General features: G+C 46.9%; 2 protein-coding genes across 29 annotated transcripts; both read left to right on the forward strand.

Moving 5' to 3' along the window:
- The first annotated feature begins 797 nt into the window (after positions 1 to 797).
- On the forward strand, positions 798 to 6,803 carry LOC123045981 (uncharacterized). Its single transcript, XM_044469247.1, has 3 exons — positions 798 to 2,498; positions 2,595 to 2,841; positions 6,265 to 6,803. Exons 1-3 carry the CDS (start codon positions 900 to 902, stop codon positions 6,630 to 6,632), a joined length of 2,214 nt encoding a protein of 737 aa, XP_044325182.1. The 5' UTR covers positions 798 to 899; the 3' UTR covers positions 6,633 to 6,803.
- Positions 6,804 to 7,298: 495 nt separating this feature from the next.
- LOC123045990 (uncharacterized) lies at positions 7,299 to 17,682 on the forward strand. Of its 28 annotated transcripts, none has more exons than XR_006421886.1 (5): positions 7,299 to 8,075; positions 10,555 to 10,557; positions 12,946 to 13,018; positions 13,508 to 14,362; positions 14,452 to 17,682. XR_006421886.1 is itself a non-coding variant. In XM_044469257.1 (3 exons), exons 1-3 carry the CDS (start codon positions 8,007 to 8,009, stop codon positions 12,855 to 12,857), a joined length of 405 nt encoding a protein of 134 aa, XP_044325192.1. In that variant the 5' UTR covers positions 7,300 to 8,006; the 3' UTR covers positions 12,858 to 14,307. The 28 variants fall into 28 exon arrangements, 1 of the variants encoding a protein (XP_044325192.1); XR_006421894.1 differs by having other exon boundaries at positions 7,300 to 8,075; positions 14,185 to 14,362; XR_006421899.1 differs by lacking the exon at positions 10,555 to 10,557 and having other exon boundaries at positions 7,300 to 8,075; positions 12,525 to 14,362; positions 14,452 to 14,720; positions 14,939 to 15,096; positions 15,181 to 17,682.
- The last annotated feature ends 4,903 nt before the right edge of the window (positions 17,683 to 22,585 follow it).

The following is a 22,585-nucleotide window of genomic DNA, read 5'->3' on the forward strand; positions in this document are numbered from 1 at the left end:
AATTTAAGAAAGTCAGATTCGTGATTTATTATATGTTAGGAAAGTTCTGGTTGTAATAAAGAATGGAGAGAAAAATAAACTGATGGACCAGGGTGGGAGGGGGTGGTGGGAGGAGAGACGAAAAAACCCAGCAAAAATAAACCGTGGACAAGGGTGGGAGGAGAGACGAAAAAAAAACCCAACAAAAATAAACCGCGAAGACGATTCACCAACTCGTTCATTACGAGTAGAAATACACACTTCATATCTTTTATTGGTTGATATCTCAAAAACAAAAAACAAGATGAAAGTTAATGCACCACGCTTAAGTGTTTTGAAATTATTTGGTTTTCGTAAAATAATTTATACACCTAAACGAAGGAAGTAACATGATTAAAATGGTTATCATCAGCATGCACATATGCGCAGCCTCACGTATGATTCTGCTAGTAAAATTCATGGTAAATATAGTAACAACACTAAGGGCCTCTTTGATTCGCGGGATTGCAAAAACACAAGAATAGGAAAAACGTAGGATTGAAATGACATGTTCATTGAATTCCTATAGGATTTGAGTTTGTTTGATTGTATCACAGGAAAAAAAAGGATTTCTTCCAAGAGGTTGGAGTGGATGCTACAATTCCTATGAAATGTAGTTCAAATGAATCCATAGGAAAAAATCCTATGGGATTCAATCCTGCGAATCAAACAATCAACGCAGGAAAAATTCCGAAGGATTCTTATCCTTCAAAAATCCTATGAAAATCCTTTGAATCAAAGAGGCCCTAAAATGGTTACCGGGTGGATGCACACTAATTCACCACTTACTAAATAGTAAGAGTACCCACCCCATGAAACCCTAGCCTTTCCCCTTCCCGATCTCAAACGCGCCGCCGACGGCGTTCCCCACCCAGAACGAGATGGCGAGAGAGTCCACGGCGAGCGAAATCTTCCGCCGTCGCCTGATGATCGATGGTGTCGACCGGAAAGACGCCAAAGACAACCAGTCCGCGGCGCTGGATCACCTCCACGATTACTACAAGAAGGCGCTCCATCGACTACCGCCCAAGCTGATCCCGAGCCTCCTCGAGGCCGGCTTCAGCTTCGGTTTCCTCGACCCCGTCTCCAACATCATCGCCAACACCGTCTCCCAAGAGCTACAAAAGAGTAGGAAGAGGAAGAGATCACGGGCCGGCAGCTACACCAACACAAAGAAGGGGAAGGAAAAGAAGCATTCGCAGGGACTGAGGGACACGGCCATCTCCAAGATCATCACAGAGTCTAGCAAAGACATCTTACTCGTACCCCGGTTCACCACACTCCGGAACAGCAGCATTGCTGCCCGATCTCTTGCCGGCCTCGTTACTTTCCTCACCTCCTACTTCCGCTACCTTACCACCTGTGATGCCCTCCGCTACCTGCGTTTGTCAGAAGCCGACCTTCTCGTCGCTGTGCGTCTCATCCACGAAGATCGTGACATCCACACCTTCACCATCCACGTCCCTACTGCAAAAATAGCTCTGCAATGTGCTGCCATCTCCGCGTTGCATCCCACTGTCGCCATATTGGTGTCTCGATCCTTCTCGCTGGCTTCCTGTGTGGACAAGGCCTCCAACCTTCTAGCGACACAGGACTGCATCAGCTATTCCAATATAATGGAACTCTCCAAGTTATTCACCTCCAGCAAGGATACGATAAACCAATTGAATCATGTACATCACGCAGTTTCAAAGATGCAACGCAGAAAAAGGAAGACTATTCTGGTTGAGCTTGGGCTAGAAATCTCTCTCAAGATGGTGCTTCTTGATCGAATCCATCTGTTCTACCTCAAGGCGATTTCCTGCATACCAAAGAATGACTTGTGCTCACGCCACCACCGTGGTCTCCTTAAGGCTGGCCACTGCTACGGTCCTTTCGATCCTGTGACCAACATCATCCTCAACACCATTTGGTATGACACCATGTTTCCTCCAAGTCAAGAGTTTGAGGTTGAAATGATCTGCACAAAGAGCCTCGCGCGCACCGAGTTCCTCTCCCTATGTGGTCTTGTTGGCTACATCTGTGCCTGCTTCCCTGCTTATTCTGTATATGAAGCTATGAAGTGCCTGCTTCTCTGCAACGCCAGAATTGATCGGGTCATTGATGAAACAGCAAAAGAACAAGGTCACGATGGACACATCCCTTTTTCTGAATCTTTTGCGTATGATACAGCAGCTCGCACAGCACGTCATCCCAGCCCTACTGCACTCGTAGAATTTGCAATGACACTGATGCCACAGGTAGGGAAAACCCTTCAGTCAACACTTGAGATTAAGCAGGTCCTCTCTTCCAGTGATGTTTGTGCGATATCTAGAACTTTTTCACAAACATTACCGCCTGCCAAATCTTTGGAGCCGGTTGAGAAATTGAGCGAGAATGCCTCCAAGATTATATCTGAGCACCAGGATAACTTTAAGGCTTGCCAGAGTACAATTGTCAAAAAAGCTGAAGCTGCATTACACAGATATGCAAAAAAGACGGCAAGTTTATTTTCTGTTTAGTAACTTTCTTTTAAGCGCTACCACTTGCTCTTCCAGTCACCATTGTTGATTTTATCTTTCTTTGCCTGATTATAGGGACAGGAATACGAGCTTCATTTTATCTGTGATGTGAATTCTACAATACCTGAGCATGGCGCATGCTACTGCCCGCACAGCTACAAATACCCATTTGCTCACATGAATGTCTGGGCAAGACGAAGAGGTTCCCAGAACGTTGATCAAGTTCCAACGCTCTTCTTCATCCAGTTTAACAATAGGGATGAAGACATGGAAAGTGTGGCATTTTTGTGCTGTCCTATATTTGATCTATCAAAAGATGCTGGTATGCTCTGTGAAAAAGTCATATCTGCATGTATCAGTTTTCCTTTCATGACTACTTAGTAGGGGCTATCAACTTTACCATTCACATATGAATTTATAATCCTTTTAAATGATATTTGCAGTGCTGTGGACTATGCAACTAATCAGAACAAATGTATTTTACAAACTATACAATGAACTAGTAATTTAGCTTATTCTCCTCCTGTTGAATATCCATGTGTTTGCAGTAAATACCTAGTTATCCAGCTTGCTTCCACAGCATTTGAACTGAGTTTTGTAGATGTTTATCTTAAAGCCCATAATAATTCTCGAACTAGTTTGATGGATGCTGTTATGGAGTTTAGTGCGATCATATTTTCAACTTGTATTGAACTTCGGACATGCTATTAGCAGGGGATGTCCCACATGTAGAATAATGTTTCCTGGACGTTTTGACATATAACATGGTCGATTTTTAAGGAGTTCAAACCTTAATTTTTACGTACTCAAATGTTTCAAACAAAAAAACCCACATTTTTTACCTGGTGTAGAACTATGAGTTTGCACTTCAATTTATGTGTGTACTTCATTGTAGATTTTTTATATCCTGTGATCGTCTGTTGTATATCTGTTGTAATATCTTCTCCTCCCCCTCTCATCATCCACCTCTTGTTGATTCTTCACACTTCCTACAAACCTGGCTAATGTCTGAACATGTCTCCCCCCTTTTGGTATTCTTCAGGTTTATTCGTTAAAGGTTTTACATAATGCAATAGCCCATGCACACTCCATCTGACATGTCAAGTATTAAGTTTCAGGCACCAACCAATAGAACCAAAACTCTGAATCGATGCAAAAGGTTGGGCAATCCACATATATTTGAACACCCCCTCATTGTGCGGCTAAATAAGGCCTAAACATAGATAGAAAGAGGGCAAGGAAATTTTCTATTTATGAAGCTGTGTCTTGAACCCAAGACCTCTTAGCTTTGATACCATATTATTTTTAATGCACCAACCAGTAGAGCCAAAACTCTGAATTGACATAGAAGGTTGGCAATCCACATAGACTAAGAGCATCCCCAGCCGTCCCCCCCCCCCCCCCCAGGAGGCATAAAAATCGCCGCTTGGGGGTGAGCCGACGCTAAAATCGGCTCTGGGGGCGATTGGGTTCCCAGTCGCCGCCCCCAGGCGCCGATATCGGCCCAAATGTGCTCGCTTTTCGGCCCATTTTCGGCGAAAAATCGGCCCGATATCGGCACAAATCGGCCCATATTCGCCGTGGTTCGGCGCAAATACAACAGAAGTAATTTTTTTATCACATAGTTCATCACAGAAAATCAATAGAAATCAAATAGTTCAACAAATAATTCAACAACAAATAGTTCAATACAAATTATAAAGTTCAACAATAAAAACTCATATTTCATCACACGTCGAGCTAGGCGTTGCCCTTGAGCCTCCATAGGTGCTCCACCAGATCCTGCTGCAGTTGTTGATGCACCTGTGGGTTTTGGATCTCCTGACGCATATTGAGGAAGGCAGTACAGGTTGCCGGTAGCTCGTGATCAACTTGCGCAAGAGGACCCTGCCTGTAATATGGTTCAGTGTCAAACAATGTCTCTTCCTGCTCGCTCTCAATGATCATGTTGTGCAAGATGACACAGCAAGTCATGATCTCCCACATTTGATCTTTCGACCAGGTCTGAGTAGGGCATCGGACAACAGCAAATCGAGATTGGAGCACACCAAATGCTCGCTCAACATCCTTCCTGCAAGCCTCCTGAACCTTCGCAAAGTGGGACTTCTTTCTGGCACAGCGTTTGAGATAGTCTTCACAAATGTAGACCATCTTGGATAGATGCCATCAGCTAGGTAGTACCCCTTGTTGTAGTGCCGCCCGTTGTCCTCGAAGTTCACTGGCGGAGAATGACCTTCAACAAGCTTGGCAAAGACAGGGGAGCACTGCAGCATATTGATGTCATTGTGAGTTCCTGGCATACCAAAGGAGTGCCAAATCCAGAGGTCCTGTGTGCCACTGCCTCAAGTACCACACTGCAACCGCCTTTAGCGCCTTTGTACATCCCCTGCCAAGCAAATGGACAATTCTTCCATTTCCAATGCATGCAGTCGATGCTTCCAAGCATCTGAGGAAATCCTCTTGCTGCATTCTGTGCTAGGATCCGAGCAGTGTCTTTGGCATTGGGTGATCGCAAGTATTGTGGTCCAAACACTGCCACCACCGTCTTGCAGAACTTGTAGAAACACTCAATAGTCGTGGACTCGGCCATGCGCCCATAGTCGTCGAGTGAATCACCGGGAGCTCCGTATGCAAGCATCCTCATAGCTGTTGTGCACTTCTGGATTGAGGTGAATCCAAGTTTGCCGGTGCAATCCTTCTTGCACTTGAAGTAGCTGTCGAACTCCCGGATGGAATTAACAATCCTGAGGAAAAGCTTTCGGCTCATCCGGTAACGACGCCAAAGTACTTTGTCGCTATGCAGTGGAGCGTCGGCGAAGTAGTCGGAGTAGAGCATGCAATAGCCTTCCAGACGATGCCAGTTCTTTGCTTTCAGCCGCCCCGGCGCCGAGCCACCTCGCCGCGGCTTTTCTTTGCTCGCGAGCAGGCCGGCGAGGATCATGAGATGTTCCTCTCCTTGGACGTCGGCATCGGCTTCCTCCTCCGGCAGCGCGGCGAGCGCCTCCTCGTCGTCCGAGTCCATTGCCGGGCAGACAAATCGCCAAACACCTGGCGGGCGTGGTGGGCGCACAGCCGCCGGTATACCGCCCTGCGCGGCGGAGCGCCGGAAAACTCGCCCAGATGGTGGTGGAAAGGCTGCCGCGGCGAAACCTTTTCTCTTTTCCGGCGGGGAATGGCCTATCTAGCAGTGCTGGGTGGTGGGCGGCGCCGGGATCGGCAGGGTGGTGGTCGAGCACGTGGGGGTGGGGGGCGAATCTGGACGACTTGCCTTGAGTTTTTGCATGACAGTGTGGCCCGGGCATGTTTTCCCCTTTCGCCGGAGCCCCCGAGCGCCCCACCCCCCCCCCCCCAGTGCGCTGGGTTCGGCCTGCGATCGCCGGGCCGCAAAACGGGCCGAGCCGGCGGATTTCGGCGTCTTGGGGCCGCAATTGGGGGGTTTGTTCGGCGCCGGCGCGAAAAAAGGCGCCCTGGGCGGCCTGTTGGGGGCGCGGCTGGAGATGCTCTAAAACCTCAAGGATTATCTTACTTCAATAGTATGCCAACCAAGATTCTATATACTAAAACATCAAGGTTGGGCAATCCATTCTTAATGTTGTTGTGCCTGCATGGCCTAGGTTCTTAAACACTGGCATATTCTGATATAATTGTATCTTCAAGTTGATGCTTATTGCCATTGTTACTTGTGAGCCTTGATGTGATGACTGTGAAGCTGATATTCATTTTTTTCCCTTTGCTTTGAGAGAAGGTCGCTGCTATCATTGTGAGCAAAAGGGGATCAAGATCATTCATCCATCTTCAGAACCATACATTGGGCGTGACGCAGAATTTGAAGGTATGGCTCGTGGAGAAAGTGCAGTGAACAACAAAGAACTTATTCGATATGGGCAGATCGGTACTTTGCTTGATTGTACGATCGAAGACGAAGACTCCATCTATTTTGATCCTGCCTGGGATGTTGATTTTACTATATTTATCAATGAGACTGCTAGGGATCGAGCGATGGTGCAGAAATTGATGAAGGATAGTCCAGGGAGCGTGAGCGACTGGATAGACAAAATGATGTATGAGGAGTCTTTGAAACCTAAGTTAGCAAGGAAAATCATATACGCCTGATGGCCCTTGAGGAGTCCTTGTCTAAGTTATTAAGGGAAACCATACGCCTGATGGCCCTTTCTATTGGTACTGTTTTGCTGGAAACTAAGTTAACTGCGATGTTTGTAGAACTTAATTATATTTGGAGAATTATTTAGTGTGGTATGTGGAATGGTGGTTATTTGAGTTTTAGTTTTACCTAGCACATAATGCATGTGCGTTGCCATGAGCAATTAACAATGTTTGACGAGTACAGACTCTTTAAATAACAATCCAATTTTTATTTATTTTACCATATATGTAGAACATGGCAACCTAGAATCAGACATAGTTATCAATCGCATGTTAATTTGTGTGGAGATCTTCAAAAGCGTCAAGTGAAGAATGAAGTCACTAAACAAGTGAAAATCTGGCCGGCGAAATGGATTTTAAAATTTATTGACATTCTCTAGAAAAGGTACTGTTGGCACAGAAAACCATTAAGAGAACGCACGGAGTATTTGAAACGGGAAAGAAGTACCACTTGGGTAATACGTTCATGTTGGAGAAATCAAACACATTAACGTACACGGAAGGAGTGATTGCTCGTGGTGTCCACGTTGGCAGGGCTCGAGCGAGCGCGTGGGTTGGGCAGGAGGTGTCGATGGGAGAAAAATAAAAGGAGAAGGAAAGGGCGCTCGCTGAGGGAGGTGTTACCTGGACACGTTTTTGTTCATCATCCCTTCCTCAAGAAGCAAACCCCATATCCCTCCTCTTCTGTCTCTCTCATCATCCCTTCCTCATGAAGCAAACCCCATATCCTTCCTCTCGTCGCCTCCGCCCCTTCTCCTCCCTGTTCCTCTCTCCTAGCCGAGCTCCAGCCTTGCTCGTCATCCCTTCCTCTTGAGAAAGAGCACGGGCCCGTCGTTGTGCCTCAATAGCCACAAGGACATCGGGTGGAGGGGATCCAGTGCGGACGGCGCACGTCTCGGCCCTGTAGCAGGAGCGGGAGGTGTCGGCGGCCCATCGTTGCGCCTCAGTCGCCACAAGGACATCGGGTGGAGGGGATCCGGTGCGGACGGCGCACGTCTCGGCCCCGTGGCAGGAGCGGGGGTGTCGGCGGCGGAGATGGTCGATGGGGAGCCTCTTCTTCCCGCGATCTGGTTCTCCCCATTCATGGCCATTGGCAGGAGGGTCCCCTCGGATTTATTCCATCCTCGGAGGAGGCAACCGCCCTAGGAGGGGCGGTGCACGGGCACGGCTAGCATGGTGGTCGTGATGTTGTTCCGCGACTGGTTCGCCTTCGGGTCGGCGCCACAGATGAGGCCTGCTGTTGCGACCTTGCCCTCGTTCCCGCGGTGACGGACTACCCCCCAAGATGAATGGCCCCTTCAATTCGAAGCCACCGACTATGCCATGCGCGAGCTCGTCATCTATGTCGACCTCCACTCTGGCTCACGTGGCGCCGACGCCAAGCGGGAGAAGGTGAGTTTGAATCTGTCCGGTCTTCCTATTTTGACCCCCCGTCCCTGCCTCTCTCTCTCTCTCTACCGAAAAAGGCTTTCGCCCCGCTTTATAAATAAAGCAAACCGTCAAAGAGCGCACAAACATGGACTAGTTCACACACACACCCAAGTCACACAACAGGAAGTACAAAAGGTTCTGCTGAGGGCACAGCTCAACAAGCCCAAAAGAAAGGAAAAAACGCGCGCGCCGGAGCGCAGGAGACGACTAGTCAGGCTCCGGGGGTGGCGGCGGCGAGAGACGGACGGCCATCGAGCGAAGGTCGGCGATGAAGGCGGAGATGGCGTCCCGATCCTGAGGGCGGCTAAGCGGCCGCCAAAGCTGCAAGTAACCAGACAGTTTGAAAAGAGCGTCAGTAGCCCGTCGAAGAGGAGTGCGCTGAATCACAAGCTTGTTGCGAATCGTCCAGAGGATCCAAGCGATCGCCCCAATCTCAAGCCACCTAATGTGGCGCGAGGACAAGGGGGAGTTTTGGAGTTCAGTGAATAGGTCGGGGAAGTTGGTATGGCACCAATTCCCACCCACCACCTCCCTAAAGCAGCTCCAGACAAATTGAGCTGACACATAGGAGAAGAAGATGTGATTCGAGTCTTCGGGGACCCCACAAAGAGGGCATAAGCCAGGGCCCGGGCTATTGCGTTTGAGGACCTCGACCCCAGACGGGGTCCGACCGCGAATCCACTGCCACATGAAGATCTGAATCTTCAATGGAAGGCGAATGGACCACACCGCCGTAAGGGGGGGGAGCGGAGGAGGGGGCGATGACTTGGTATAAGGACTTGGTGGAGAATTGGCCCGAAGGATCAAGGCGCCATCTCACTTGATCCGGGCCAACGTCCACCATCGGCTCATGGAGAGCAACACAATCAAGCAATTCCTGCCAGGCGGCGGTATCCGGAGGCCCAAATGGCCTACGGAACGCGAGGCGCCCTAAGTCAATAAGGGCCCTCTCAATGGAGATCATGGGTTCAACAGCGATGGAGAAGAGGTCGGGGAAGCGAGCCGCGAAGGGGGAGTCGCCGGCCCACCAGAACAGCGTAGCAGCCCCAGATCCAACCGAGATGGAGGTCCTGATGCGGAGGACTGGGAGTAGTTGGACAACCGACTGCCAGAATTGAGAGCCGCTAGAGCGCTGGCAGAAGGCAAGGGGTTGACCATGCAGGTACTTGTTCCGGATGATGTCTAACCAGAGGCCACCGTGCCCTTGCGAGATGTGCCAAAGCCAGCGGGATAGGAGAGCAACATTCATGCGTTTAGAGCAACATGGTACCGAGGCACCTTGTTCCCGTGGTTTGCAAATGTCAGGCCAGCTGACCATATGGTACTTCTGTTTATTATTGTCGCCAGCCCAGTAGAAGCGGGACTGGACCTTGGCTATTTCATGGTGGAGTGTCTCGTGCAGGCTGTAGAAGCTCATGAGGAATAAGAGGAGGCTGGAGAGGGAGTTGATGAGGATCGTCCGAGCCGCCTTAGACAGCCACCTACCCTGCCAAGGCTCGATGCGCGTTTGTAACTTGGCAACAGTCGGACGAAGGTCAGTGACTGTGAGCCGAGTGTCACTAATGGGCATTCCCAGGTAGGTCGTGGGGAAGGAGCCCAGGCGGCAGTTGAGCCGGTTGGCAATGAGCAGGGATTCAGCGGGAGAGAAGCCCATCACCATCACTCACTCTTGTCAAAGTTGATCTTGAGGCCAGCCATTTGTTGGAGGCAGAGGAGGAGGAACTTAAGGTTAGAGATGTTCGCATCAGAGTCTTCGACCATGATGATGGTGTCGTCGGCATACTGGAGGAGGGAGATCCCAGATCCGCCGGCCAGGTGGGGGGTGATCCCACGAATATGGCCCGCGGCCTTAGCCTTATCCAGAATGGCGGCAAGCGCATCCACCACGAGATTGAACAAGAATGGGGAGAAGGGGTCGCCTTGCCTAACTCCACAGGAGGTGGGGAAGTAAGGGCTGATCTCACCATTGATGTTCACAGTAGTGCGACTGCAGGAAACCATCAGCATCACTCTAGAGACCCAACGGTCGTCAAAACCTTTTCGGAGCAGAACTTCCCAAAGGAAGGGCCAACTAACCGTGACATAGGCTTTATGAAAATCGATCTTCAGGAACACCGCCTTAAGGTGCTTGGAGCGAACCTCATAAAGGACTTCGTGAAGAACTAGCACCCCATCCAGGATATACCGGCCTTGGATAAAGGCGGGCTGGTTGGGGTGAGTAATGCGGTCCGCTAGCAGGGTCACCCTATTGGCGAACCCTTTCGCCAGAATCCGAAAAATCACGTTGATGACCGTGATCGGGCGGAACTGGCGAATGTCGGAAGCCCCAGGGACCTTGGGGATGAGCGAGATGATCCCATAGTTGAGGCGTCCGAGGTCGATGGACCCAACGTAGAACTCGTCGAAGATGGCCATGATCTCAGGTTTAATCACATTCCAGAAGGTCCGGAAGAATTTGACCGGAAGGCCATCAGGTCCCGGCGCCGAGGTAGGGTTCATGCCTTTAATGGCGGCCCAAACCTCGCTCTCGGAGAAGGGGGCCGTGAGGGCCACGTTCTCAGCGACGGAGACCAGCTGGGGGCCGGTCCAGCAATCTGGAGCCAAAGAGAGGCCGCTCCTAGGAGCAGCGGAGAACAGGGCCCTATAAAACCCATCAACATGGGCCTGGATGTCACGGGAGGACTGAAGGAGAGTCGGACCATCCCAGAGGAGGGGGATGGTGTTGCGTCTACGACGGCCATTCGCAATGGCCTGAAAGTATGCCGTGTTCACATCGCCCTTCAACACCCATTTCTGTGCGCCATGAAGGCGCCAATAAGCCTCCTCATCGGAGTAGATGACGGAGAGTTGGTCTTCCAAGTCGTACCGGGACAGCCACTCGTCAGGAGAGAGGCCGGTCGCGTCGGCATGCAGGTCTAATGCCTGGATGGCAGTTAGGAGGGCCTGCTTGCGCTCGCGGAGGTCACGCCCCAGGTTGGCACCCCAACCCTTCATGAACTGCCGGCCCCGCTTGACACAGAAGTGCCATGAGTCTATGGGCAAGGGGGGGCGGGGATGGGGGTGGGCCCGAGCCTCCACCCAGCGCGCAGCGACCGCCTCCACAAATCCAGTCTGGGACAGCCAGAAAGTCTCAAACCGGAACCGGGGGGGGGGGGGGGAGGGGACGGTGGTCGCTCGTCGGCGGAGGATAGGAGGAGGGGGACGTGGTCGAAGCCAATCCGGGTGATGGCCCGGAGGGAAGCAAGGGAGCAGCGGAGGTCCCATTCCGGGGAAACTAGGACCCGGTCCAGGATGGACTAGGTCGGGGAGGCCTGGCGATTGGTCCAGGTAAAATCTGGCACCAATCCTATCTATCTCACGGAGACCGAGGTCAGCAATGCAGTCATTAAACATCTGCATCCGCGCCAAGTTAATGGCAGTTAGGAGGGCCTGCTTGCGCTCGTGGAGGTCACGCCCCAGGTTGGCACCCCAATCCTTCATGAACTGCCGGCCCAGCTTGGCACAGAAGTGCCATGAGTCTATGGGCAAGGGGGGGCGGGGATGGGGGTGGGCCCGAGCCTCCACCCAGCGCGCAGCGACCGCCTCCACGAATCCAGTCTGGGACAGCCAGAAAGTCTCAAACCGGAACCGGGGGGGGGGGGGGGGGACGGTGGTCGCTCGTCGGCGGAGGACAGGAGGAGGGGGACGTGGTCGGAGCCAATCCGGGTGATGGCCCGGAGGGAAGCAAGGGAGCAGCGGAGGTCCCATTCCGGGGAAACTAGGACCCGGTCCAGGATGGACTAGGTGGGGAGGCCTGGCGATTGGTCCAGGTAAATCTGGCACCAATCCTATCTATCTCACGGAGACCGAGGTCAGCAATGCAGTCATTAAACATCTGCATCCGCGCCAAGTTAACGTTCGAGTTGCTCTTGTCCTCCACGAACCGGAGGAGGTTAAAGTTGCCGCCAACCACCACCGGAAGCGAGGCCGCCGAGACCTTCCGGTGGAGCTCCTCGAGGAAGGAGGCCGACCTACTGTGGTCAGCAGGGCTGTAGACGATGATGACCTCCCACTTGAAGTTAAGCGCCCGCTCGAAGAGTTCCATGCTAACAAAGAACTGGCCTCGATCCATGCTACCTACCTCGAAGGTGGCATCCTTCACCCCTAAAAGGATGCCACCCGAATGGCCAGTGCTCCCACTAGAAGGGAGCCAATGCCAAGCAAAGAGATGGGAGCCTCTCTCTCTCTCTCTCTCTCTCTCTCTAGTCTGAAAGAAAATCTCCTTTTTGTTTAAGGGCCTACAAGGTGTTCGATGAAAGAGCCTGTACTTGTGTGATGTTTATACTTTATATTCGTATAAGTATCTTAATGCAACTTGTAGCCTTGACAATCTAATTTAATTCTATTCATTATCTTCAATTTTTCTTTCAGAGGATAATGCCCAACTCATTTGATGGGTCACTTGACTTCTTTACGGTTATGCCACCTAATCTGTTGGATATATCCAAGGATGAGGAGCACTGCTTATTGTCCCTTTTAGTTGAGTATTTAGAGCAATGTGAGGGACATTGGGACCCAGAGAGAGTTCCAGAATCAATGTACAAGCATTTGCAACTACTGCTTCATATCATGTTGCATTTACAAGTTAATATCATCTGTGAGCAAGCGTACACTTTGGCTAAAGCTGTTGTGGCAAGTTCTGGTGCGTTTGATGAGAATTTTGCGGAGATTGATGCATGGTTTGGTTTTCTTGCCTGGTTGTGAAGCCAAAATTGTGTGTAGAGCCTAGAAGTTTGATTATCTAATAAATTGGCACACATTGTGATCCCTTTCATCTGCGATGTTGTCTCAGTGGTTGGGAACAATCTGTACAAATACCAAGAGCACATGCGGAAGTTCATCTTTTAAATCAGGCCAACTTGAAGGTACTATTTTCTTTGGTGACATGAATGATAGTATTACGCTTTTCTGAAATTCATCTCATATGGTTTCACTTTCTTATTGATCATTAGCTGGTTTGCTTGGTTGTTAGGTTCCATCTGATCTGATACAATGCCATATATCTATGTTATCGGTACCTGTAGGTTGTGGTGCAAAACAACATGGAAAATAGATGGCTGATTTTCAGTAAACTTTTCACGCGTCACCTGAAATTCAAGGAGTTGAGAAACTAATATTTGTGTTGTTCTGTGCTGACATCCTCATACGACCTTAATTCCAAGGTCCTTAGTTGCTTAATTACGTCCGCTTATGTATCTTCGTTTTGGTGTCTCTGGATTATTATTAGTGCAGTTCAGTAGTAGTCATTCTTGGCACTGCTAAATTCTATTTGGAATGCCGGCATAAGTACTAAAACAAAAACAACCTTATATAACTTCTTGTGCATCATCATATGCGTGTCCGGACCACTTCAGGGAGGCATGTTGTGGAAGCATCAGGTTGAAGGCTTGTGCTAAGTGGGAGATATGGTGAAAGCAGAAAAGGGGAAAGGCTCCAGATTGTTGGATTGGGACTCTGCATGGAAAATGTTTGTTGGCTTGACAAGCTAGGATTGGGCACTTCTCTGGGTTGCTCTTTGCTTATACAGGCAAAAAGTTATATTGCATTTCCACTGACTACAGTTCATCTCTACATTCTAGCAAGTATGTTAATTGAAGAGCTTTTCTCATTGTCATAGAAGATAATTTGATAGATTCAAAACATATCTATCTTTTTTTGCTAATTTCTTTGTTTCTTAAGTAGATGGTAATTTCTTTAAAAAAGGAAGTAGGATGGATGTTTATATAAAGAGAATTTTTGTACATGGGTACCTTTATTTACTGTCGTTTGGAGTGAAATAATAGCAAGTTCTAGAAATTAGAAGGATTTCGATGCTAATCCTGAGACACCAAAGGATTGCACTATTAGTAGCGGTCTGAATGTAAGGAAACAAGTTGTTTTACGGAAGATAAGAATATTTATCTGTTTGTGGTGATAGAATATCTTTTTGGGTTTGTAAGACACTAAGACTATGGTGACAACTACATATCTCTGGATTAGGTTGACGTTTACCTAATGCCCATATATTCTGTCTTGTTCATGTTTCATGCAGGTTTCTCTGTGAAGATTTGGGTTGTTAGTGATGTTCAAGTCCAATGGTATCCTGCATAAATGCACTGCTATGTTGGTTTCCTCAATCCAGATAGTTGCATGGGTGTAGTCACTTGTGTATAAGCAACAAAATATATTGCACTTCTACTGATCATAGTTCATCTCTACATTCTCAGCAGGTATGACATACCGCACTTCTTGAAAAACTACTTACATAAACATATGTAAGGCACGCATACATTTCAGTTTTGACACATTCGGTTTGCAGCATGCTGATGTTGTTGATCACGGATGGAGCCATTAGTACAATGAGTGCCGCCATTGCGCTGCTCTCTTTGGCAATCTCACGGCTTCTCAGGGTTGAGTGAGGCAAAGAGCCCTCGATGTGCAGCTCTTGCCTCTCTTCTACTGCACCATCCATCACAGAGCAGGTCAAACGCTCAGCCAGCATAACCATGTTAAGGAAGGGCACCATATATCTTTCCAATAATCAGTTAAAAAAACTTTTCTTGCATAAATGTTGCTGGGTTGTTTGAGGTAAGATACGTACCTTGGATATGATACTCACTTTGCTGGGTCTCATGTACGAATATTATTTCTACAGGAACACATTTTCTTGTCCTCTGTGCACATTGATACATTGTCGGTCCCTGATTTTGGTGAATACTGATTATGTCTTCGCTTTTGTACTACTGCTGCTATCATGTCAAGTTATAAATCGTCTCTGGGCCTAATCTATTATTTTACATTATCAGATCAAAACAATTGTCTTCCGATTTATCCATTTGGGAATCAATTCTTGGAATTTCCTGCTGGAATTCCTTTGGTTTCCCTTTATTGTCTTCAGACAACTCCTTCTCCATCACCTCCGTTGTTTGCTTCAAAAACAGTAATCACATGCCAGCCTCTTATGGTGTGTCTTCTTCAACATTAACAATAAAATCTAATATTCAACTTTTCTGTCTGATTAAATATTGCCTGTAATTTTGCATTTTAGATAAGAATTGCCTCATTCTTAGTTGATGGAGTTGCGCCTCACAGTGCCACATTTGCTGACTCCTCGGTTAACAGTTTGTCGTGTACTCTCAAAGAGTTTGATCTATCAGTTCCATTTGATGCTGAAGAAATTGTAAAGTGCAGTGCAACTAGGACCGCTTGCTCCGAGTAATCATTTTCATCAGCAAGACTTCATGTAGAGGACCTACACTTTTGTGAATCACCATCGGCAAAGTGTACACTGCTAAACCTTGACAAAGATACCGCTTGCTTCCTTTTTAGATATACATAACGTTAAGATTGTTCTTTTTTTTGCTGAATTTGATTACTTTTGAACAAGCCACCGTATGTAATGTAGCTTCTATATAACCTGCTGCCACTTTCCTAAGTTTGATCTGCTTCTAAATCCATGGTTTATCCTGGCTTACTGCTGCCTAATATGCACGTGATAGTATAAACAGGACAGTGAAAGGGGCGCCTCCCACCTGGCACCGCCCAACTTCCACTCAGGCGGCGCCACAGTTGGCGCCCCAACCGCTAGTTGTTGTGAAGCTTAGCTTGTATGAGAGTCATAGAGAAGCTGTGGTGTCTTTTTAAGCTAACAAGGCGAACCATATTTCCACCAAAGATCTAAAGACCATCACCACGCTAGTCCTATGGGAACTGTGGAAGCACCGCAATGCGATAGTCTTTGATGGAGAAACACCGTCACTTCAGCTGCTGCTCCGGAACATCGAGCGCAAAGAGCGGATTTGGAGGCCGGCGGGACTCTTGAAGAGTGATCCCGACTCCTTTGGTAGTATTGCTAGGCGGGTAGGCGGCGAGTAATCCCTTATAGTGTTATCATGTGGCGTGGAGGTCCACGGACCTTGTAAATAATATGTAAACCTTGTGGAGGGTTTCTTCACCCTTTTCTTCTGCAATATATGATATGCACACTCGTGCATATTCTAGAAAAAGGATAAAAAGTAAGTTACCCTTGTACATTTGTAAGTAATTTGTAGAAGGCTGCATGCAACTTGCGCAGTTTGTAGCTGTGGACAAAACTGTCATTTCATTGGAAAATGTAGCATTGCTGATGGTTGTGCATGACTCACTTCATACCATGATATGACTTATTAGTTCATCGAAAAATAGAAGAGACCTGGACTCTGTCTCAATATTTAGTTTCTTCTCTTATGTTGCTTGTGGCCATCTCTTGTTTTTTATTAGCACCCTAAATATTTCCCACTGAGAAACATTGTTTTAACATTTCTAGTTTGAGGATATTCCCCGCTTCACTCTTTTGGAAGGAATGAAGCATGAATTTTATTTATCCAAGTACAGCTAATGCCAGTACAATTTAGTGATTACTATTTGGTTGCCTGTCGAAGCCAATGAGTTCTCTTATCTTTATATCTTAAACATAACGGAGCACCAAATTTATGAAGGCTAATTGGCTAATTAATCAAAAGGAGAGAAGAAAGTGAAATAATATTTTGTTTGTAAAATATTGCAGCATGCATCTTTATGCTTTTGTTTTTGATCAACATGTGTTCCATGGCTTTATGGCAGATTTGAAAGTGATATGCTTTGTCTTTTAGGGTGTTACTATGGGGTGGAGGAAAGGAGAGGAGAGAGGAAAGATTTGAAAGTGATATGCTTGCCTTTTAGGGTGTTACTATGGGGCGGAGGAAAGGAGAGGAGAGATCAAGGTGCTGTTTGCAAGCGATGCAAAACTTACATGTATAAATAGTTTCACGTCTCAATATTTCCATACAAGCCCTCAAAGCGCCCTTTCCATATTTACATACAAAAGGATCATTGCCAAGCAAAGATGACTTGACTCCATTTTTGGCACACTCGTCTCTCATGACTTCTGAAAATAATTGCAACATGGCCATTCGTTGCACATCCCTGTTCGCTATATGTATTCGTCTTCATCTTAGTTCATTGTGAATTATGAAACTGTTTTTCACATGAGATATATTGGCTATAAAAAACGTTGAACAACTCTGACTTATTTTTAAACAGGGGAAATATGTCATGAGATGAATTCTTGGCGCAGGTGCGAGTAGTTCAAAAAGGATCTATGGGAGATTTCATGGAAGTCATGCTGGAAAGAGGCGAATTCTATGCCAACCCTGCTGTGTGTATATGTGAAGAGACTAAAGATGGCCCCTCTACTGCACGAGAGAAGAATTCCAAAGATGATCCCACCGGGACAGAAGAGGTTATTGATATTGGGGCTGGCGGTGATTCTTTGGTCAGATTGGAGGTTTATGAGCTGGAAGTCATCCTGATTAGTTGAGATATATTGCAGCTCAGACGAATCAGTTAAGTTATTTGCATACTAGTGGTGTATGTGGTATACTAAAAATTCAGAGAATTTCTGATTTTATTTGGATGGATTTTGGTTTATGCATGAACTGTACTTCTTAATATACTGGATCTTATTTTGGCTTGCAATGGGTTTCACTGAATTTTCATTGGAAACAGAGAAATTCAGAGTCTTTTCTCTTTATTTCCAGATTACACAATATTTCATATTTTATTTTTGAAAGGAGTCAGAGAAACAACAACATATTTGAATTCTTTATAATAATCAAAGAAGTACGTAGACCTCCTTTGAAAACATCCATGTGTATTTCATATAGAAAAAATACATTGCACACTGATCCTGTAGACACTAGATCCTCTCAATACAAAACATGTCAGCATCTACAATTTGATCACTACACCACTGGCTTACGACTTACTACATCCTTCATCTTTTTTTGTACACTAAAAAACAAGACTTCCTACATCCTTCATTTAATACAACATATTGTCCTTCTAATCAGAGCTCCTGAATCCTGTATAAGCGAGTTTTTCTGTTAGAGAGGAACCTCACATACTATCATATCAGAGAAGAACCAAGACACACATTATCATATCAGAGAAAACCAAGACACACACAATCATATCAGAGAAGAACCAAGACACATACTATCATATTGTAGGTACTATAATGCCACAAAATTGAACGGATGGAACTTAACTCACGCAGAACACTGAGGATGAGAACTGAGAAGGTTCCTTGGCATTCATAGTATTCAAAGAAATAGTGCATTCTGAATTGGCATATCAGAAATCTTTTTGTGTGGGGTCTATAGCCAACGAGATGATCCAGTAGACAACCGCAAGGCAAAATATTGGAGGATACAAACAGGAAGAATATCCCAAACCAAGAAATAAACAAGATTTTTCTCGGATACACTCAACAAAGACACTTGTTGAAAAGCCTATCACAATCTGCTGAAAAACACGCACTAATTAGAAGAATAAACTTCCAGTGGTACTTCTACAAGGAAATTTGACAAGCATTCACATCGATCAACTTTATCGACCGAATATTTCAAAAGATAAATGCATTGCAACCCAATCAAGTATTCACTATACATCATGAAAAAGATGGCGGTTAAATCTTTGCCTTAAAAAAAGGGCAGCCCGGTGCATGTAGCTCCCGCTTGCGCAGGGTCCGAGGAAGGGTCCGACCAGTTTGGGTCTATTGTACGCAGCCTTTCCCTACATTTCTGTAAGAGGTTGTTTCTGTTGAATCATAGATGGGCTTTAGGCCCATATGAATAATGATTCCTGATTAATCTTGAGGCTCATGTAAGTATATGGCAGGTGGTGGAAAGTTTAGTACCACCTGCTAGTTGAGGAGAGTTGAGACCCCTTTATAAGGGCTGCTCTACCACTTGCCATTGGGAGCTTGGGAAAAGGAGTGGTACACACGCGCTCCTCTTCCTCTGCCGTCCGCCTCGTCACGACGCGTGCGGGTTGCGGGAATGAGCCAAGCCGAAGCTTATTTTTGCCGGTCAAGAAAGAATTAATTAACCCAGGATTAATTAAGAGCTGGTTGTGTTCCCGGGATACGTCGGCTCCCTTCACGGGTGTGCGTCGAATCGGTCGTGGGCCTCCGCCCAGGCCCATGACGACGGCCTATATAAGACGGATCGCCGGGATGGGACCTAGTTTAGTGCACTCACTCCCTCTTGCGTAACCTAGCTGTCATCTATTGTTCCTCACTCTGAGCTGCCTCCGGCGATCCCATCCCGACAACCGCGTGCACGGTTGGTCAGGAGAGCAAGTGCCTCTGGAACCCTGTTGTTCGAGATCCTGCTCGGGAGAACGGCAATAAGGTTTTTGGGGAGCGTCTCGACGCGACTGCTCCCGATCCGTCCCCATCTCCGTCTGCCTCTGCTTCCACTACTTTCCCTGCATCGACACCATGGTCAACGCCGCTGCCGCCAAGAAGAAGGCCACGGATGACGCTGAGGCTGCTGCTACCGCCGCCGCATTGGCCTGACCAACCGGAGGGTATGATTCGTTCATCCCTCATTTACTCGTACCTATGCTAGCCGTATATGTTCTGGTCATAGATGGTTCGATTCTATGTACTATATGGGCTAGTATGCTTAGGTATCGACATGAGATGCATGCCTGACCATTTACTCGTGGATTAGTCTAATGGGAAAAGTTCTAATATTTCCAATAATCTGAAAACCTTATTTTAGGCACTTTTCGATTCAAGGCTTTGCTACTACACTGAAACCGAAAAAGTTTACCGGGACGCATTTTAAGCGTTGGCAGACAAGGACCACCTTGTGGCTCACAGCGATGAATGTGTTCTGGGTTGGTGGTGTGCCCCTCACAGAAACGATTGTTCCTCAACAGGGGAAGGCGTTTAGGGAGGCAACCATAGTCTTTGTGGGAGCAGTTCTGAGTGTGATTGGAGACAAGTTGGTTGACGCATATATTCATATGCGGGTTGCCAAAACCTTGTGGGATGCGCTCGAAGTTAAATTCGGCGATGCTGGAAGCGAACTGTATGCTATGGAGCAGTTCCACGATTACCAGATGGTTGATAATTGTTCTGTATTGGACTAGGCTCATGAGATACAGTGCATCGCTAAGGAGCCGGAGCTCCTGAAGTGTGAGTTACCGGACAAGTTTGTCGCGGGTTACATTATTGCAAAACTCCCTCCTGGATGGAGGAACTTTGCTACTTCTCTCAAGCACTTGAGACATGAATTCTCTGTTGAGGATGTCATCGGTCATCTCAGTGTTGAGCATAACTGAGAGCAAAGGACTCACACGTGAAGGGGGCGGAGGGTTCTTCTAGCACCAATGTGGTTCAGAAGAACTTCCACAAGTTCAAGGGAAAGAACTCTGTCCAGTAGAATACTACCTTCAAGAAGAAGGGTAAGAAGAAAGACAAAAGGAGAGATGGCTGGTTTACTTGTGGTTCAGAGGAACATTGGGCAAACAAGTGCCCAAACAAGTACAAGAAGCCAGGACAGGACTCGAGTCTGTCAACGTCACTCTGAGCAACAATGATGGGGCATCTAGGTATGGTAATATGTTACCGTACTTTCAGTTTATCAGTCCACCAATTGGTGGGTTGACACTGGGGCCAATATTCATGTGTGTGCTGATGTGTCTTTGTTTTCTTCCTACCAGGTCGCATGAGATTGTTCCGTCCTGATGGGGAATGGCTCGCATGCTTTTGTTCATGGTGTTGGCATGGTAGGTCTGAAGTTTACTTCGGGAAAGATCGTGCAACTGAAGAACATGCAACATGTCCCCGCCATCAAGAAGGTGGCTCCCTTCTTTGTAAAGAAGGGTTTAAGTTAGTATTTGAGTCCAACAAAGTAGTCGTATCTCGGTATGGACTATTTGTTGTAAAAGGATATGATTATGGTGGTTTGTTCCGCCTTTCCCTAGAGGATTTCTGTAATAAAGTCATGAACCAAATTCATTCTAATGTGAACAAATATGAGGTTTGGCATTCACGTCTTTGTCACATAAATTTTGGTTGTATGACGCGGCTAGCTAAGATGGACTTAATCCCGAGTTTTACTTTAGCCAAAGGCTCTAAGTGCCATGTGTGTGTGTGTCCAAGCTAAGCAACCTCGTAAGCCTCACAAGCCTATGAAGGAGAGACACCTGGCACCGTTAGAGCTCATACATTCAAATCTCTGTGAGATGAATGGTGTGTTGACTAAAGGTGGAAAGAAATACTTCATGAAGTTGATTGATGATTCCACTAGATTCTGCTATGTGTATTTGTTAAATACTAAGGATGAGGCTCTGCACTACTTTAAAATATATAAGGCTGAAGTTGAGAACTAACTTGAGAAGAAAATAAAACGAGTCCGATCTGATCATGGTGGAGAGTACTTTTCTAATGAGTTTGATTTATTCTATGCGGAACATGGTATTATTCATGAGAGGACGCCTCCCTATTCACCCCAGTCAAACCGTACTCTAACAGATTTTGTTAATGCCATGTTAGACACATCAGGTTTATCCAAGGCATGGTGGGGGGAGGCTGTGTTGACATCATGTCATGTCCTGAATAAAGTTCCCGCAAAGGATAATGAGACTACTCCCTATGAGCAACGGGGAAAGAAAATAACCACACTCTCTTACTTGCGCACTTGGGGATGTTTGGCGAAAGTCAACGTGCCGATTTACCAAACAAAGTTGGGACTAAAGACCGTGGACTACATTTTTCTTGGCTATGCCAAGCATAGTGTTGGCTATAGATTTTTAGTGGTGAAATCCGATGTACACGATGCGAAAGTCGGTACGATCATGGAGTCTAGGGATTCTACATTCTTTGAGGATATTTTCCCCATGAGAGATATGCAAAGCACTTCAAGACTGGAATCTGATGAGACTCCTGAACATGCCATTCCGATGGAATATTATGAACACAAAAGTGATGAAATTTCCACGGAGGATGACGAGGAAGTTCCTGTTAGGAGCAAGAGACAGAGGACTACAAATTCTTTTGGTGATGATTTCCTCATGTACCTCGTGGATGATGACACTCCTAGTTCCATTTCAGAAGCTTATGCATCTCCGGATGCTGACTACTGGAAGGATGCAGTCTGTAGTGAGATGGATTCCATCTTGGCTAGTAGGACATGGGAGATCACTAATTGTCCTTATGGTGGCCAACCATTAGGATGTAAGTGGGTGTTCAAAAGGAAGCATAGGCCTGTTGGTACTGTTGAGAAGTACAAGGCTAGGCTTGTGGCCAAGGGTTATACCCAGAAAGAAGAAGAGGATTTCCTTGATACTTACTCACTTATGGCTAGAATGACAACCATTCGAGTGTTACTCGCTTTGGTTGCCTCGCATGGTCTTCTCATTCATCAGATAGACATTAAGACGACTTTCCTTAATGGAGAGCTAGACGAGGAAATTTACGTGCAACAACCAAATGGCTTTGTAGTAAATGGTCAGGAAAGAAAGGTGTGCAAGCTAGTGAAATCTCTGTATGGCCTGAAACAGGCTCCTATGAAAGTGCAACTAACCCCCGGGTGGTTTTGGTAATTCATAACAACATATAGCTCATTGAACTAATATCC

This window comes from Triticum aestivum, chromosome 1A, assembly GCF_018294505.1.
Source record: "Triticum aestivum cultivar Chinese Spring chromosome 1A, IWGSC CS RefSeq v2.1, whole genome shotgun sequence".
NCBI classification, from domain to species: domain Eukaryota; kingdom Viridiplantae; phylum Streptophyta; class Magnoliopsida; order Poales; family Poaceae; genus Triticum; species Triticum aestivum.